Consider the following 16164-nt stretch of genomic DNA (forward strand, 5'->3'; position numbering starts at 1 on the left):
TTCTAGAGAAAGTAGATTTGAACCCATAAGTGGTATGATTGAACCTACAATCGATACAATAAAGGGGGAATTTGAGGTATTTCGAGGTTTGCTGTACAACCCAAGTGGTAAATCCATTGATAATGCATGCCACCAACAGTGGGTGAGATTTCTCTGTGGTAGGTCTCGTTATTTAGTTTTCGTTAGGTGGACCCTACTTTTTTTTGTTTGTGATGACTCAATATTAAATAACGTTGTCACACTCAGTCTTTCTACATTGCCTCCTTACCTTGAATTTTAATCCACAATAAATATTGGTTATTGCTATAAAGAGGCCTTAATCAAGACATACCTAGTAATATGGTACGGACTCGACTGAGAGCTGGTTGACAAATACAGTGGGTGGTAAGTGGTTATGAATTGAAGTCTACCAGATTAAGCAGAAAATAATGTTATTCACACCATTTCGTATAACAGTAAATAAAAGCAGGTAATGAAAAAATATTATGGAAATTCACTCTACAAAAAATGCACCATAAGTTAGAATAAAAACACGTTTAATTTTTATTTGCATTGGTTTAATAAATATAATATAAAAATAAATACATATAGAAAAAAACAGTACATAAGCACTCCGAAATCATTAAAGGTCACATTGTGACTAAACAAACTAGTCAAAATGTCCAAATGTGCAATATGGTAATGAAAAGTTTTTTCTCTTAGAAGTGAGTCTTTACATACCCGTTCAATGAATCTTATGTCACACCACCAGATCACGAGAGATTGGTGTGAAAAGCAATACATTGAAAGAGTGAACATGTAAATGTATGTGTGTACCAAGGACTAAGTATGTCAATCTTTATTAATTTACATATAGATTCTAATTTTACAGAGCTGCTCATAAATACTGTAGACCACATAAGTGCCATCAGCACCTTATTTAACCTTTAATTTAGACTTCACTTTCATCTGTGAGGTTGTTTTGGTTAATTTAACAGAGTTTCACATTTTGCCGCAGAAATGTATAGCAAAAACTGTTATTTTGAATACTGAACTCACACTGTGAAAGGTTTATCATAACTATTGACAGAAAAGTATTCTTCTGCTTGAATGGTCAAGACCATCAAAGTGCACATAGGATAAGAGGTAATCCCTTTAAATAAGAGACCTCCTTTATTTTCATTATATTATCTCCAAGCACATTTTAAAGAAAATTGCTAGTTGGAATTACATTTAGCAACATGTTACTTTATATAAATATATTTGTCATACAAAATGGAAAGTTACTCTTGTATTAACACTCTAGACTGTATCTTTACACCAGATGAATGCACAAACAGTGTAAGCGTTCTTGCCCTGATATTCCATTGTCACCCAATTCCCAACCACTCTTTGCCCCTACAAAGTTGCATCCGTATTACTCGCCGGGACATCTCTGCAGAGTAGCCGTGTGCTTTACAAGTGCTATTTGATTTGATTCCGATGGCTTGATGATCAGTGAAGACTCTGCCTGCTCCAAGAAAATCCCTCAAAGTTACAGTATAATCGCAGTACAAATGTATAAAAAAGGATGGTGGGTTTCATACACAGACCAATGCCATGCATTTAGGAATGGCTAGGAACACTTGTGACAGCTTTTCTGACTACTTAAAACCACCAGCAAAAGATTTTATACCACACAACTATATCATATCTCTATGTAAAAGAGGACATTTCCTTCCCTTAAACATCAATGCTCCTACTTCCTATGCGAGTTTCAGGACTTTGTTAAAAATCTGGCACTTTAGACAGGCTTATGGCTGAGGTTTAGGTCTCTTCTGCCTCTGTGCTTTCAACGCCAGGAAATCTTTTCGGTGTAAGCACGTTTTATAAATACGGTGTAACATAACACAAGGGGAAATGACAAGCACTTCTTTTGAAAGCCTATCTCATTGTCTCCATTTTTCTTAATGAACTTACTGTCTGCATTTGGCACAATTCTTTATCATACATGATGGAGCATCCGACCTGTTGCTAGATTATGCCTTTAAAACTCTTCATTGATGCTCCTTACCAAAGTGACGGGATGTGTAAGATATTATATTCAAATAAGGAGTCTAAAAACATATGGTAAATTCTTGGGTCCCCTAAACAGGCAAGGTAGGTGAAACTGAACTTTTCAATTTTCAAGAAAAAAATCCAGCAAATGCATTACGTTTCTAGACAATTTAGAGGTAATGATGAAGAAACACAAGTGGAATGGTAGAAGTTGGGGATTATGTTTGGGCAAAAATGAGAAGACATGAGTGAGCAACACTTGAAAAAACTATATAATTTGCATTTAAATCACTAAACAAGGAAATCTATTTATAAATTATAGAAATGGTCTATCAAATACAATTGACTCGTATTGTAACCGGCGGAAGGAAACCCAAGGAAATCTGGTATGCCAGGTTCTTGAAGAATAAGTGAAAAGTTATCATCACAAAGGAGTGAACAGCTTCATTCCTTCTAACTGAAGGGATTTTATTAACATGATTCACGACACTAGAAGAAAGAATATTTCTACACAGCCTGTTTTCTCTTTATGATATATGGCTTTTTAAAAGTGCTTTCATTATTCTACATATCCCCCAGGATCACTGATGAAGAGTCTGAGCGAAGAATATATATTTTGTTGTGGAACAGCTGGTTAGCTGGGTAGTTTCATATGAGAAATTGGGGAAAACCGTACAAATATTAGACCACGCCTACCTCATTCTTGCCAGGACATGGGCACTGTAAATCTTGATCTTCTTTTTCTGCTCATTTCAGGTATAAAAGAAAGTATGTTCATGGATTGAGCTTGTCTATAGGCAAGTACAAAATTATGCCCTTAGTTTGTATTCCATTTCATCTATCGGCTTTAATCTCACAAGGACTTGTAACTTCACTATCTCATTCCGTAGCTGGTCATGACAATCTTCCATTGTCAAGGGGATTTCTCAATGTAATGATACTTTGTCATTTTTAAACTACCACATCACTACTTTAGATTTACATTGAACTGTAGATATTCCGTGGAAATTCAATACCACAAACACACTGTTCTCTGTTTATTAGCAGCAGTGCAGTCTAGACTGTCATTTACCTGCTTGTAAAGCAATTTAGAAGCGAAACAAATGAAATATATTCTATCAGCTCTAGGATACATTTTTTTGTAAATGTTTAAATGCTGCAAACATTTGCTTTCTATGAGCTGTCAATGAATGCCAGCACATTTTCCATACAATGGGGATCTACAATGGTTTTTGTTTGACCTATAGCAGAGATAAGAGGAATGTCTACAGGTGGTAGGTTAAGATTGTCCTCTTGCTCAAAATCTGTGATTGAAGGATTTCAATATCTTCCCAAGTTCCATTCAATAGACGATAACGGGTACTTATTTTCTTTTGGGGAGAAAGCAATGAGAGATTTGCAGGCAGATATAGTTTTAATAAGCAAATAAAAATAAGAAGCCTATTTGTGTCACCATTTGGGCACTAAACAGGTAAGTGAAATATTTAAACTCGATTAATACAGTCAAGAGGTTCTGAGACAGGAATGTGTTTCAGGATATTTGTTAAAAATCGCATAGAGAAAGAACATGGCAATTCACTAGTAGCCATGTGAATTATATGAGGGTTTCTTCTAGTGCTCTTTTTGCAGGAAGCATTGGCATCTGATACCAATAGTAACAACTTGTGGACGGCTTGGTCATCCAAAAAAACGTGATGTCACTAAACTTAGTGTATTGCAGGAGCTTTAAACTGGATCAGTTCGAATCACTCATGTTTACACAGTCCTATTTAGAGAAATGTCACATGCTCAATGCAATACATGCATTTACATTCTATTGAAACGGGAAATATTCAAATGTTTTTTTAAAATCTGAATTATGTACATGTGGAGTTTTCATATTTCACGGCGTAGACTGTTATGCCAGCTATTTTTAATAAATTTCGTTCTACCATAATTAAGCTGACAGGCGAACTATGAGTGGCATGGCAAATTAGATAAACAAGATTACGTTACTCTTTTAGATATACTGTAACCAAGGTAAGAGCACATTTCATTTGACACTGTTTACACGTTTTTGACACCTGATATATTGTGTAACAAAAATAGGTAATGTTCATGATATTGCAAAACCATAGAATTCAAAGGATACATATGTGGAGTCAGATTTGCAGCTTTACCAACTCACACACACTTCTGCAGAGACGAGGGTGCTGGAGATGAAGAGAAATAGTCTTTAAGAAGTCTTTTGCATAAGTCAATGTACTCCATGTTATGGTTTTAAAGCCTGGAATTTGCAAAATGGTACTTCTCGAAAGCTGCGTAATAGGTTGTGAATAAGTCTTGTTGACAGGTTAAGCTCTTGTAAACCGCGTTTACATCTAACCAGTTGCTTGGCGTTCAATCTTCTTTATGCTTATAGGCTTTGAGAAGTTGATAACCAGAACAAAATCACCTGAACAGTGAACAGCATTCTTTCTGACACGTCTGTTTTTCCTTAATTTGCCATTTTGTGAATCCTATTCTTTAAAACTCACACATCTGGAAGGGAAGCAAAAAACATAAAATATAACTATTAATAGAAAAAAAAGGATTTACTTTTGTGTTTACAGATGCTATTGTATAAAAACAATGGAAATTCATGCTTCTGAAACGTAGACTTGATGGCTGTGATACTCCTTACAGTTGTCCCAAAAGAGAAGCAATATATGAAATAAACGTTTTAGAAATGAATATTTAAAAGATCTTGGGAAACTGAACAACTTAACTACTAAAGACATTTAAAAAAAACTTATACAACGATAAATTGTATACATACCAGGAATGTTCGCTCTCTCATGTGTTTCATGATTAAAGCAATGTATTTCATAAAGTAGTTAAAACCACTGTGAATTCACATATTTACACGGAACAAACAAAGGCTGAAACTCTTTCTAAAAGCAAGCTGGCCAGTAAACTATCAAACAATGATTTATTTACTAAAATATGACTGAAGACTAAAGGTATGGCATAAATGTATGAATAAGGTAAAATCCAATTAACATTGCGAGCAGTAAGAAAATGCTCTTTCACTGAAGCTATGCAAGACAAGCTGCAAAAGGTAAATAGCTCACACTTTTTGAAGGTTGTGCTAGAGTGCGGGAATTCACCCATAAATAAAGGTTTTTGGACTTTCCTATTTTAAAAAACAGAATGTCACTTCACCTTCTAAGTCTATCCCACATTCAAAGCCTCAGCGACCCTATAAGATTCTGTAAAGGCCCATTTAATTTTTGAAGTCAAGCCTGCAAGAGCCTGTGCTAGTGCATGTGTCTCGCTTGAGAGACACTGCTGTTATCAAAAAGGGCTTGGAGCCCGCCCGTAGCTTACCATTTGTTGGCTTGCTTGGCACTTTTCTTTACAGCCTCGTAATTCGTCTAGGCATGCCTAACATCATTTCCATTCCTCTCTGTGGAGCAGGGACCAAGCACTGACTGATTCAACTTAATCAGTGCCCGGCCACTGCTCCCGATGTGACTGATGTACTATTTTGTTCTGTTCAACTTTTAGTGTCCTGCAAACAGAATGCATGTGACTGGCAAAAACGTGCCCAGCAGGACCAACAAAATTGCCAAGATTTATTTTCTATAGTTAAATATCTTCTATTTTGCCAAGCCATCTTTTCTCACTTTGCACTCATGTTTTCTTTTGTTTTTGCTAGTGGGCCCTGTTCTTACTATTTTATTGCAGAGCGACATTGTTTCTTTCTTATATGTAATTTCTGAAAATGATGTGTTAGCACATAATTGTGCAGTATACCCCAATCTGCCACATTTCATTCCACACCAATCAGCCACTCAGTATAACCCACTCCAGACATATCCAATTCAATGCAATCCATCCGACTCCAGTCCAATCCACCCGACTCCAGTCCTCCCAACCCACTCCAATTTGCCCCACTCCAATCCAAAACAGTCTACCCCACTCCAATCCAAGTCAGCCCCTCTCAATCTTCCACACTCCAATCGGCCTACTCCAATCCCAAAATTCATTCCAATCCAAAACAATCTGCCCCACTCCAATCCAAAACAATCTGCCCCACTCCAATCCAAAACAATCTGCCCCACTCCAATCCAAAACAATCTGCCCCACTCCAATCCAAAACAATCTGCCCCCCTCCAATCCAAAACAATCTGCCCCACTCCAATCCAAAACAATCTGCCCCACTCCAATCCAAAACAATCTGCCCCACTCCAATCCAAAACAATCTTCCCCACTCCAATTCAAAACAATCTGCCCCACTCCAATCCAAAACAATCTGCCCCACTCCAATCCAAAACAATCTGCCCCACTCCAATCCAAAATAATCAATCCTTCTCCAATCCAAAATATGCCCACTCCAATCCACCCCACTCCAATAATCTGCACCACTCCAGTCCAAAACAATCTGCCCAAGTTCAGTCCAAAACAATCTGCCCAACTCCAGTCAAAAACTACATGCCACCTCCAGTCAAAAACCATCTGCCCATTCCAATACCAAACAATCTGCCCCACTCAATCCACCCCTCTCCAACAATCTGCCCCACTCCATTCCAAACAATCTGCCCCACTCACTCCAAAACAATTAGCGCCACTCAATTAAAAACAATTGGGCCCCCTCAATTCAAAACAATACGCCCCACACCAATCCAAAACAATATTCCCCACTTTAATCTATCCACACCAAAACAATCCAAAGCAATGCACACCACACCAATACATCCAACTCCAAGCTGCACCACTCCAGTCCAAGAGTCTGCTCTACTCTAACCCACACCACTCCAATCCAAAACAATCTGCCCACTCCAATCTGCCCCACTATAATCCAAAACAACCAGCCCTACTCCAATCCATCTCAATCCAATCCAAAAAAATCTGCACCACTCCAACATGCCCCACACCTATCCCCCCCACTCTACCCCAATGTACCACACCCCGATTTTACAGTATATACATTTTAACGTCCATAATTCACATTGCTGCCTCCTGTCTTCCATCTGGTGAGCCATAGAAGCGCTGCCCATCCTTCAGACATGGGTACTCAAACATTTATTCAGGGGCCACAAAGTACAAACCGGGGTTTGCTTGAGGGCTGCATTGATGCTAGGTCATCTCCAGGGAGAAAGGATGGGATGGGGGATTATTGGGACAGAAAATAAACCACACCTTTTTTAAAAGATCACTGGAAAATGCTTTCTTTCAAATCTTTTTTTGTGTGCATACATGCCAAGTCTGAAGCAGCCCTGCTTAAGTGTCCCAGGTCCATGAGTGATGTGTTGCTCCAGTCCAGGTTTTTTCTTTGAATTCTGGAACTGGTAGCATTGTGTATTCCATTACAAAACAGGACTCTAAATCCACGAATTAAGAAAAGGCCTGGGCTGGAGAAGAACATTATGTTTTGACCTGTACAAATTGGCACATTTGGTAGTGATCGAACTGTGCTTTTCTATCAAAACAATGCATTTCCACATATAAGTTTAACGTGCATTATTTTTTTTATTTAAGACAAATTTATATGCAGTTTCCTGTAGGTAAGGACCAATAAAGTATCACAGAATATTTGTTAAGTACCTGCTCATCCACTCCCCGCACTTACTAATCCAGTGTATTATACTTATTTTACCAGTTAACAGTTTTTCTATACCCTTCTACAAACCAATCAGATAGGACTTCGCCTTGTAGCAGGACTGCCTACCTAGCAGTAGAAGCTGAAGTTGCTGTAGAAATAAAGGCCATAGATAGAAGAGCGTATTGAAATGCATCTTATCAACATCACCCCCCATCCCCCACCCCTCTAATGCTGAGTTTTGTTTCTACTGTGAATTTAGCTTGTCATATTAGCAAGGCTGCCCTGATCATAAAATAAGCTGAACTACTATAGAAAAATAGCCAAGAATCAGAAAACGAATTTGCTTGCAAGTTTGATGCCATACTATCAGAAAGAAATTTGAAGCCTTTTGGGAGATCAAAAGAGACACCATGGTACGTCTAACAAGGGAATGCAAGTGAATCAAGGCACAATGCGTCTGTCTTTAACAATGCCATCTGTTCCAGCGATTTTCAGTTGAGACGTTGCTCAAATGACGTTTCTTCCTTTGCACATATTATGACGAAGGTTCAAACTGGAGCACTCATTGTAAATAATTCTTCACAATATTATCCTTGCATATTGGACTCATACAGAGAAATTGTAAAATGTCTTACATGCTTGTCTTTCAAATATTTTATTATGGTTGTGCCATAATAACAGTCCTTAAACAGATTGATGAGATCATGTGCATTGGGAAGACAGGAAAGGCCAGAGTTTTCTGTAGTTGAGTTAGTAGAGAGGAGGACCTCCCTAGGTCACTGTTTTATATCTATTAGGAAGAACTCCACAGTCCTCAAAATATCATCATCACACACCAATGCAGATACTGCCAGAACAAGCATTTGCAATGCAATAGGACTCACATTTACGCGAGACCTATTGCATTACAAACGGGCAGCTGAGAAAGCATGAACAATGGGCAACGGGGTGGGGGGTGAGAAGGCACGTACTGGGGGAGGCATGGGAAGGAAATAGTCCTCACAATATAAAAAAAAATACTGAGGGACTAACAAGCCTAAAACCAATCGTAAGGCAGCATTTAGGACATAAGCCAATGAAAAAGATGGGCAGAGAGTGGGCGGAGCTTCCACGTTATACTGAAAACTGCATGCCTCGCAAAGTGAGCAGCGCATGCACTGCAACGCTAGGCTCGACCGAAAAATGGAGCAGCATGCCAATGCTAAGCAATGCCAGAACTGCAAAAAAATGTACGAAGGTTTTGTGGCATTTCAACAAATGCACCAAAGTTATTAATTAGTTAAACATTGCACTTGGTTTGCAAAGTAGCCCTACTAATTACCACAAGAGTCGCTGTGACATGCAAATGACAGATGGAGTACTAAGTCCACTCAATACGATCACAGAATCAGATCGGGTTAAGTTTGGCATTTTTGGAAACAAATGTGGGATCACACTGCTCCACCTCCCAGCAGGTTTGCCCCTAGGCTTCATGGTAAATGAAGTTCGCCAAGTGTGTGTACTTGCAAAGTCTCTCGAATGTTTCACCAGGTAGGTGCAGATTAGTGCTGGCCATCTCTAGACACGTGTTTCTGGATTGTTATCCGTCATCAGTAGAGATTAGGCAATTCGAATGTATGGGGTTGCTGAGCAGGCTGCCAAAGCATTCTCAGGTCACAGTACCTCTCCAGGCGCGGATGTGCCTCTCCACAAGCCCGTCAGCTCAAATGGCTCGAGGGAGCCTTTTAAACAGGAAACAAATGTGGGATCACACTGCTTCACCTCCCAGCAGGTTTGCCCCTAGGCATCAAGGTAAATGCAGTTCGCAAAGTGTGTGTACTTGCAAAGTCTCTCGAGTGTTTCACCAGGTATGTGCAGATTAGTGCTGGCCATCTCTAGACACGTGTTTCTGCATTGTTATCCGTCATCAGTAGAGATTAGGCAATTCGAATGTATGGGGTTACTGAGCAGGCTGCCAAAGTATTCTCGGGTCACAGTACCTCTCCAGTCGCGCAGGTGCCTCTCCACGAGACCGTCAGCTCAAATTTTAAACAAGAAACAAATGTGGGATCACACTGGTTCACCTCCCAGCAGGTTCGCCCCTAGGCATCATGGTAAATGCAGTTCGCCAAGTGTGTGTATGGGGTTGCTGAGCAGTCCTTGAGAGGTACTGTGACCTGAGAATACTTTGGCAGCCTGCTCAGCAACCCCAAATATTTGATGCCTAATCTCTACTGACGACGGATAATGATCCAGAAACACGTGTATAGAGATGGCCAGAACAACTTTGTAATTACTCGAGAAAATCCTGCAAGCACACACGCTTGGTGAACTGCATTGACCACAATGCTCAGGGGCGACCCGCTTGGAGGTGAAGCAGTGTGATTCCACATTGGTTTCCTGTTTAAAAGGCTCCCTCAAGCCGGTCGAGCTGACGAGTTCATGGAAAGGCACCTGCGCGCCTTGAGAGGTACTGTGACCTGAGAATACTTTGGCAGCCTGCTCAGCAACCCCAAATATTTGATGCCTAATCTCTACTGATGACGGATAATGATCCAGAAACATGTGTATAGAGATGGCCAGTACAACTTTGTAATTACTCGAGACAATCGTGCAAGCACACATGCTAGGTGAACTGCATTGACCACAATGCTCAGGGGCGACCCGCTGGGAGGTGAAGCAGTGTGATCCCACATTGGTTTCCAATTTTAAGTTCGGCATTTTTGATTTTGAAAAATTAGCTTTAAATGCTGAGGGGCCACCCGCTGGGAGGTGAAGCAGTGTGATCCCACATTGGTTTCCTGTTTAAAAGGCTCCCTCGAGCCGGTTGAGCTGACGAGCTTGTGGAGAGGCACCTGTGCGCCTTGAGAGGTATTGTGACCTGAGAATACATTGGCAGCCGGCTTAGCAACCCCAAATATTTGATGCCTAATCTCTACTGACGGTGGATAATGATCCAGAAACACGTGTATAGAGATGGCCAGTACAACTTTGTAATTACTCGAGACAATCGTGCAAGCACACACGCTTGGTGAACTGCATTGACCACAATGCTCAGGGGCGACCCGCTGGGAGGTGAAGCAGTGTGATCCCACATTGGTTTCCAGTTTTAAGTTCGGCATTTTTGATTTTGAAAAATTAGCTTTAAATGCTGAAAAATCCAAAATGTGTTTTAGAGCTACATGTGAAAATCTGTTTGTATGCAAACAATGCTACTTTATGTTGATTAACAAAAATCTTACAACCACATATGTAAGGACTGTGGTCAACCTTCTGAGTTAAAGAATTGATCTAAACAGTAAAGAATGACAGGAACCAAAATCCCAAAGAAAAATCAGGACCGCACAAGAACTACATTGCTTCTTCAGGAAAATCCGCCTGCACGATTTCTTCCTGGATAAACATTATGTGGACACTCCGGATTCAGGCCTCCACAACCCCTCGACATTCACTCCTACAGCAGGTATTATCCCTCCTGAGGCCCTCACCTTCTGAGGATGACGTTTGGAATCATACTAAAGGGTGTCTGTGAAAACGCCCTCGAGGATCGAACATGGAAAGATACCTGGGGCTAGAGCCTATATCTCCGCATATGTAGGTGACAGCAGTGTGATAGTAGGGGCACTCTAGGAGATTGTGGGACAAACGCTACCTTACTAGTCTATAGAGTGCACCAAGGACCGTGATCTCTAGGCAGTATGGACTTAAACGAGTATGGAGTAGTTTCTTACCTGTAACTCCAGTTCTGTATTAGGGGTATCTCTGTTATAGTCATAATCTAGTGAATAGTCCCGCTCATGTGCGGGGACCCCGGAGCAATTAAAAATAATCTCATAAGCTGTCTTCTTTGCAGTACTGCATAGACACTTAAGAGAGAATTAAAGACAGATAATGCAGCCTATACATGCAAGGCTACACTGTCCAGTACTTCAACTAGAAATGCAAGGATATTCCACCAATATCATACTTAGACTTGTCTTCCAGGTTTCACCATGGAGAACACTTCCCCCCTTCACCAAATCCTTGGAATGATGGAGAGGAAGGACAGGACAGACAAGCCCCCATAGGCTACCATTATGTGGATTAAAAAGGGAAACTTTCCAGAACTCTTCTGTTATCCCGGAATGCACAGCAACTCCCTCCACTTTCAGTTCTTTTTTCCAGCTCCTGCTAGCAGGACCGTGGAGCATTGAGCTCTCCCTTTTTGGGTTTTTCTACAAATTGTGCACTTTTAAAGTGTTAGAGGGTGTTCACTCTACGTGTTTTTGCCTCTTCTCATCTTTGCTGGAGTTTCTCAGGTGTTTTGGCTGCTCTTTTATCAAATATGCCTGCCTTATTTGATAAATGTCCTGAGTGCTCCAGGAAAAAGGCAAAATCGGATCCTCACAAGGTGTGCATCCTGTGCCTGCCTTCTTCTCATGTTCCTGAGGAGTGTGATATCTGTCTACAGTTCCCTAAAAGGACCCTAAAGGACAGGGAGAAGACCAGGTTCCAAGGCTTGGAGCAGAGAAGGCAGCAAGGACAATGTGGGTCTGGGCACGAAGGGCCTTCTTCCTCTGCCCGTGCGCCGGCCTCTGGGGGGCTCCCCAGTAATGAAAAGCGCCATTGGCGTTCGACGTCGAGGGGACCGATGTCGAGACCTCCGACGAGGTCGAGGACTGATTCGTCGTCGAGCCATCATCGACGTCGAGAGGGGTCAAGATGCCGGCGCTCGCCGTCGAGGCGACACCGCCGGTCGATGTCGACACGTAAGTCAGCGACGTCGAGACGAAGATCAGCGTCGAGACGGAGGTCGTCGACGCCGAGGAGATCGTCGTCGTCGAGGGGACGATCGACGCTGAGGCACCGACCGTCGACGTCGAAGGGACAACCATCGACGCCGAGCAGACGCTCGTTGACGTCGAGGAGACGTTCGTCGACGTCAAGGAGATGCTCGTCGACGCCGAAAGGATGCTCAGCGTCGAGGAGGAAGCCTAGACGTTCTAGGACCAGGACGGAGTCCTCGGCTTCAGCGAGCACACGGTCGCGGCGGCGCCGTCGCTCGTCTACGAGGGGTAGGGCCTCGAGATCGCCCCCCTTTGGTCAGAAGAAGAAGAGAAGGAGAGTAGGACAGTCTCCGGGCTTGGAGTACTCTCAAGTCTACTCACCCTCCAAACCGAGGCTGCCTACACCTTCTCCTTTACCCGTGGATCCTCCTCCACGTACCCCGACTCCTCCTCCACTGCCTCAACCTCCTACTCCTCCACCACCTCCGGTTCCTCCTCACCATCATCCTCCACCGGCTCCGCCAAGGTCTATCTCGCTGCTTCATTTGCCGACACCGCCTACGGGGCCGCCACAACCTAGGCTCCCGGTTCGGCCTCAACAGCGTCCTCCTTTCCGGCCCGCGGAACGTCCGAGGCCACGGAGGTCGAGGTCTCGCTCAAGACAGAGAGATAGGTCCAGGAGTCGCCGTCGCTTGTCTACGAGGTCCAGACGGCGCCGTAGGAGGGACAGGTCTAGATCTCGCCACACGGATTCGTCCAGTGCCAGGGACTACTCACCGACCCTGCCGGACTCCCCTCGGACGAGGGTGTCCCCGATAGACGACATTGTCTCCTTCCAGGAGGTGTTGCTGCGAGGAGCGGCTAAGCTTGATTGCTCCGGGGTCCCCGCACATGAGCGGGACTATTCACTAGATTATGACTATACACAGAGATCCCCTACTACAGAATGATATTTAGACACCCGCAGGGCTCAATCCTGGTTGGAGGGGTTTCTTTGTGGTGCATGACCATCTAACCACTATATATATGTCGCCTTGTTGATTTGTCTTCCCCAGAGTGTGACTACAGGGGGTCTCTCCTTGTCTCTCGCCAGTTCTAGCAATGTTCTAATGTAAACTCAGTAAGTGACAAGGCAAAATATGACCTTTTGATTATGAGTGAGAGATGCGAGAAAGAGTACATATACATAGCGATCTACGCCTACGATTCTAGTAGGTGAATCTGCATCAGTTTCACATTAATGAACAACGTCATGTTATCTTTAAATCAAGTATACTGTTCCGGGCACTATACCCGTGTTGTGGTGGATTGACAATGATTGATGTGCTGTGATAAGCGAAACTACGAGAGGGAATGGTTAATAGTGACCTCTCGTGTTTGTTGTTTCTTTGTTTCTCTTCCATATAGTATTGCAGGCGAGTGTTAGGGGATATCTCGGTGCAGGAACAATTGGTTTGTTTACAACTGCACTCTAGGTAACGAGGTGACCGTGGTCTTTGGACCAGAAAGGTCCTGACGAAGGCCGGCGTGACCCTATACTGTGGGCACATCACTACGGCAGAAACAAGTCCACAAATTGGCAATAAGGAAGGGTGTATGGAGTTCATAATCTCTTCCAGTCACCACCATCCTTCATGTTTTTAATCCTGGCCGGCGGAAATGTACGCAGAGAGACACCTCCGAGCTAGTTTTAACACGCACTGTGTTTCGGTGATCCCAGTCAAACTGTTTCTAAATATCTTTATATGTTGTGTCTTGTCTTCCCCTACCCTATTGCTCCACCCCAGACGTTGGTCTGTGCAGGGGTGTGTACTGAAGCAGCCCTATAATTTAGCATGTCACACAATTGTGTGAGTGAGGGTATTATTTCGATACAGAGCACATGCCACCAAAGAGACAGATATTGTATCACTCTCTACTCCTTTTGGTGTGCCTAAGATAAGTATGCCTGCTTTGTGCCTTTAATACCAAGGGTGGAGCTCAGAATGAAATTACTGAAACCTTCACTGGACCTAACAAGAATAGTGACTTTATTATTAGTGTTCGACTACCATCCACCCCAACTAATAATCCACTTTCTGACTCTTGTCTCACTATAAACCAAAATGTGATCTTGCAAAGTCACAATGCCCTGCAAAACGCTTAATTGAAGAAACATGGTGAGCTGGGATACTGAAATTGACATCAAATTTCATAGAGATGGAACAGCGATGCCCAGCTGGCATAACAAATGCTGTAAAATGCTGCAATTTACTGACCATAAAAATGAAATATTTCGACCGTTTGTCTTGGTAGGAAAAACACCTATCAGAACGTACAGCAGAAATCAAAGTATCAATATTGGCTGACCACCCACCCAGATGGCATGATTAAGTCTTCATAAATCAACACAGAAACGAATCCAAATTGGACATAACGATGTCTGATTAATGCAACACTCTCCAATGAAAGTAATGCTGAATTTAAAATCCAAAAATGTTTACAACGCTGGTGCGAATAATTGATTGTGTCTACCTATTACCTCATGCGCTTCTGAATGTACCGTCTGCCCAATAATAATCTATTTCCAGAAAAAATCACTATTCTGCTCCAAGCAACGGGCATTGTCTCATTTACCACTGTGTCACCGTATTCTATTTCGGGAAGAAATCAACCAATCATATTTAATAAAACACCCACCATAGGCACCCAGGCTTGCATCACTCAGGTAAAGTGGTGTGTCATCCCCACAGTGTCTCATATAAAAACTATAAATATGTAATGTTCCATTCTGAATTCCCTTGGAGATTAAACGCAACACCAATAATCAGAAAATGAATATACAAATCACTGTATTTTCCCTCCTTCGCCGATTTCCCTCACACTTTATCAACAACACCATACATTCCGCACCCTCCTGAACTTCTGAGGTTAGGTGAGCAGACCTAGGGCTCCAGCACCCATGGGGTTCGGCAGCAGAACCTGTTCCTTCCATGGCTCGGACACTGTGCAGCTGTGACAGAAGGTGGCGGAGTGCCTTGCCTCAGAGTCATCCACTTGAATTTGTTGCGCACTAACTGAGTCTGGGCAGTTTCTTATGAAATACCATCCAGTAACACCATCACCTCTACTTTAGGCCGGCGCAACATTGAGGGGTATCACCCTATTGGTTCGCTTCCCTGTCAGATTAAGAATATACGACAACAGGAATTCATTGAGTTCTCACAAGAGGAGTCAGCCATGGAATTTATGGGGGGTCTTCCACTGGACCTCTTCTACTTGGTAGGGGTGGGCTGCAACCTTGCTTTTTGCAAAAGGAAGAGGGGATGGGCCTGCTGTCGTTGGACAGGAGTACGCTTTCGGGAGGGAATATTCAGGTGGGAGTCAATAGTCCTGAGGAGATCTTGTTGTTTGCATTGGCTATCTCTGTGTGCCTTCTAGCTATTGCGACAATCCTTGGAGGATATTGGCCGTGAGTGGCGTGTAATTGAAATTGTTTAGATAATATGTACTCCTGCTGTTAAGTTTGTTGGGTTATTTGAGTTACTCACTTATCCTTGTGAGCACTAGGTCATACTTTGCTTGGCACTATGTCTTTAATAAAAAGATGTGAACACAGAAATGCCTGCTGAGGATGGGTTCAGCACAGCCATGGTTAGAGGCATCTCAAGAAGGCATTGTATGTAGGATTTATTGTGCAAAAGTAACGAAGCAGTCACTCGTACAGATACATGCAGCTATAGAAACAGAAGCAAGTTCATGTGGCACAAGCACTCAATGAGAACCTTCAAAATCTAAGTGTTCTGTTACAGGCCGCCCCCGAAACGCACAAACGGCCCCTTCACCTGCCGGAACTGC

The 16164-nt window shown here is 42.6% G+C and overlaps 1 protein-coding gene across 1 annotated transcript in view; it reads right to left on the bottom strand.

Moving 5' to 3' along the window:
* Positions 1–482: 482 nt before the first annotated feature.
* The window catches only part of CEP135 (centrosomal protein 135), a 375473-nt gene continuing 359791 nt past the window's right edge, over positions 483–16164 (bottom strand). The window contains exon 26 of the mRNA XM_078678164.1: positions 483–4536. Within this exon, the coding sequence (XP_078534290.1) occupies positions 4515–4536 (22 nt within the window). The 3' untranslated portion in view covers positions 483–4514. The remainder of the gene's footprint in view (positions 4537–16164) is intronic.

The sequence above is a fragment of the Lissotriton helveticus genome, chromosome 2_2, assembly GCF_964261635.1.
Source record: "Lissotriton helveticus chromosome 2_2, aLisHel1.1, whole genome shotgun sequence".
Classification (NCBI taxonomy): domain Eukaryota; kingdom Metazoa; phylum Chordata; class Amphibia; order Caudata; family Salamandridae; genus Lissotriton; species Lissotriton helveticus.